The following is a 2,500-nucleotide window of genomic DNA, read 5'->3' as shown; positions in this document are numbered from 1 at the left end:
GGAAAGACTACACAGATCCAGAGACACTCACAACTAGGGCTGGGGTATCGAATTGCTTCAATACTATTGAGTATCGAGAAATTCTGTGGTAACGAAATCTGGTCTCGATTGACCGAAGTGGTTGTCTCATCATTGTCAGTGAGCCAATACGCATGTTTGTTCTGAGACGTAACATTTAAGAAATCGTCCCAAAAATGTAACAAACAAAGCCTCCGATTGGCTCACACAGTGCACGTGGTGCGCATAACTCGGCAGAGGAAGTATCATTTTGGTATCTGTATCAAATCCCAGGTATCGGTATTGACCCCCGATAATTGAACATTTTCAAACGATACCCAGCCTTATTCACAACTGTAAGTGCATGGGCAACTCTGTTGGGTGACGGCCCCTAAGGAGCAGTACTCAATAGTCAACTCTGTTGGGTGACGGTCCCTAAGGAGGAGTACTCAATAGTGAACTCTGTTGGGTGACGGTACCTAAGGAGGAGTACTCAATATTGAACTCTGTTGGGTGACGGTCCCTAAGGAGGAGTACTATAGTGAACTCTGTTGGGTGACGGTCCCTAAGGAGGAGTACTCAATAGTGAACTCTGTTGGGTGACGGTCCCTAAGGAGGAGTACTCAATAGTGAACTCTGTTGGGTGACGGTCCCTAAGGAGGAGTACTCAATAGTGAACTCTGTTGGGTGACGGCCCCTAAGGAGTAGTACTCAACAGTGAACTCTGCTCTTCTGTGTTCACCTTTGACACACTGAGAAAACAGAAAGAGAGAGAGAGAGAGAGAGAGAGGGGGGGGGGTAACCCCATATATACACAACCTTCCACTTCTTTTTGGACCATGCTGGGATGAAGACCTAGATTGACTAGGAACTGTATGGGTCTGGCTGAGGGTCAAGGCAGGGTCTCAGGGGAGACTGGGAGAGCAGTGCGTGGGAGGAGGAGGAGGAGGAGGAGGAGGGCGCACGCAGTAAATTACCCTCTCACAATGGGGCATCTGTAGGGCGGGACGGGGCGAGGAGAGAGGTGAACATTAGGGTGAGGGTCAAGGGTGAGAGAGTCTTGAATAATAGAGTGTGAAGGTCTCCTGTGTCCCTCAGCCACGGCTGCTGCACGACTCCTCCACTGTCCTGGAGCTGAGCGAGATGTTTGATCAGGCGGTACCATCAGGCCTCTGTCGCTACCCTGTAATGGCTATAATAAAGCCTGGTGTTTGTCCACGGTTTGGGTCTCGTGGGTCTAAAAGATCAGGCTGAAGGAGAACACTGGTACTACTGTCTGTGGGTAATGTAGTCCGTCTGTGGGTAATGTAGTCCGTCTGCGGACAAAGGTTAAGCAGTAAGTACTAACGAAACACTAACAATGTCATAAGTTGTTTTTGCCTTGGCTCCTTTCATTGACACCTGGAGGGTGACGTCATGGTTCAGAATTCATGTTCAATGTTTTGTAGACATACGTCGACGGGGTTGATAAGATCTGAAACCCGGGGAACTTGAGGAGAAGCAGCGGTGGCAAAGGAGGGCTTTATGTTTTACATCTCTAACCATTGCCAGGTTGGGAGTCTAACTGGTGAACTGGGGATGAACAGCTATTCATACAATATCTCATTACTGATCTGGAACCAGAGCTGCTGCTATAATAGATCAGTCGTGTCATCATTAGTCATTAGGCTTCGAAGAACGAGACACCTTTTTTCTTTTTTTGATTGCTTGAAACCTTTATTTATTCTCGAACGTGGAGATTTTTACCCACATTTGCAATGTTGTCGACGTTACCAGTTCAAACTGTTCAAGTACATATAGAATAAATACATTGAATAGGACAACAAAACAGATGGAAAGAGATTTAAATTAAAAACAGTTAGACAGTTTGTGATCATGTTTTTGAGGATCATTCCAGGAAGCGTGTGGGACCTTAACCCTTTCACTACCACACTACAGAAGGTTAACCCTTTCACTACCACACTACAGAAGGTTAACCCTTTCACTACCACACTACAGAAGGTTAACCCTTTCACTACCACACTACAGAAGGTTAACCTTTCACTACCACACTACAGACGGTTAACCCTTTCACTACCACACTACAGAAGGTTAACCCTTTCACTACCACGCTACAGAAGGTTAACCCTTTCACTACCACACTACAGAAGGTTAACCCTTTCACTACCACACTACAGAAGGTTAACCCTTTCACTACCACACTACAGAAGGTTAACCCTTTCACTACCACACTACAGAAGGTTAACCCGTTCACTACCACACTACAGAAGGTTAACCCTGTCACTACCACACTACAGAAGGTTAACCCTTTCACTACCACACTACAGAAGGTTAACCTTTCACTACCACACTACAGACGGTTAACCCTTTCACTATCACACTACAGAAGGTTAACCTTTCACTACCACACTACAGAAGGTTAACCCTTTCACTACCACACTACAGACGGTTAGCCATTTCACTACCACACTAGAGAAGGTTAAGTATAAGCAAATTGTTTGAG

The 2,500-nt window shown here is 45.9% G+C and overlaps 1 protein-coding gene across 1 annotated transcript in view; it reads left to right on the top strand.

The window, feature by feature from the left end:
- The window catches only part of hapln1b (hyaluronan and proteoglycan link protein 1b), a gene marked incomplete at its 5' end in the record, with an annotated part of 122,230 nt that overhangs the window by 62,984 nt on the left and 56,746 nt on the right, over nucleotides 1-2,500 (top strand). The window contains 2 exons of the mRNA XM_084325031.1: nucleotides 1,096-1,155; nucleotides 1,242-1,263. Coding sequence (XP_084181157.1) covers nucleotides 1,096-1,155; nucleotides 1,242-1,263 — 82 coding nt within the window. The remainder of the gene's footprint in view (nucleotides 1-1,095; nucleotides 1,156-1,241; nucleotides 1,264-2,500) is intronic.

This window comes from Notolepis coatsorum, assembly GCF_963971535.1.
Source record: "Notolepis coatsorum genome assembly, chromosome: 11".
In the NCBI taxonomy this organism is placed as follows: domain Eukaryota; kingdom Metazoa; phylum Chordata; class Actinopteri; order Aulopiformes; family Paralepididae; genus Notolepis; species Notolepis coatsorum.
The sequence above is the reverse complement of the archived record's forward strand: the minus strand, read 5'-3'. Positions and strand labels throughout refer to the sequence as shown.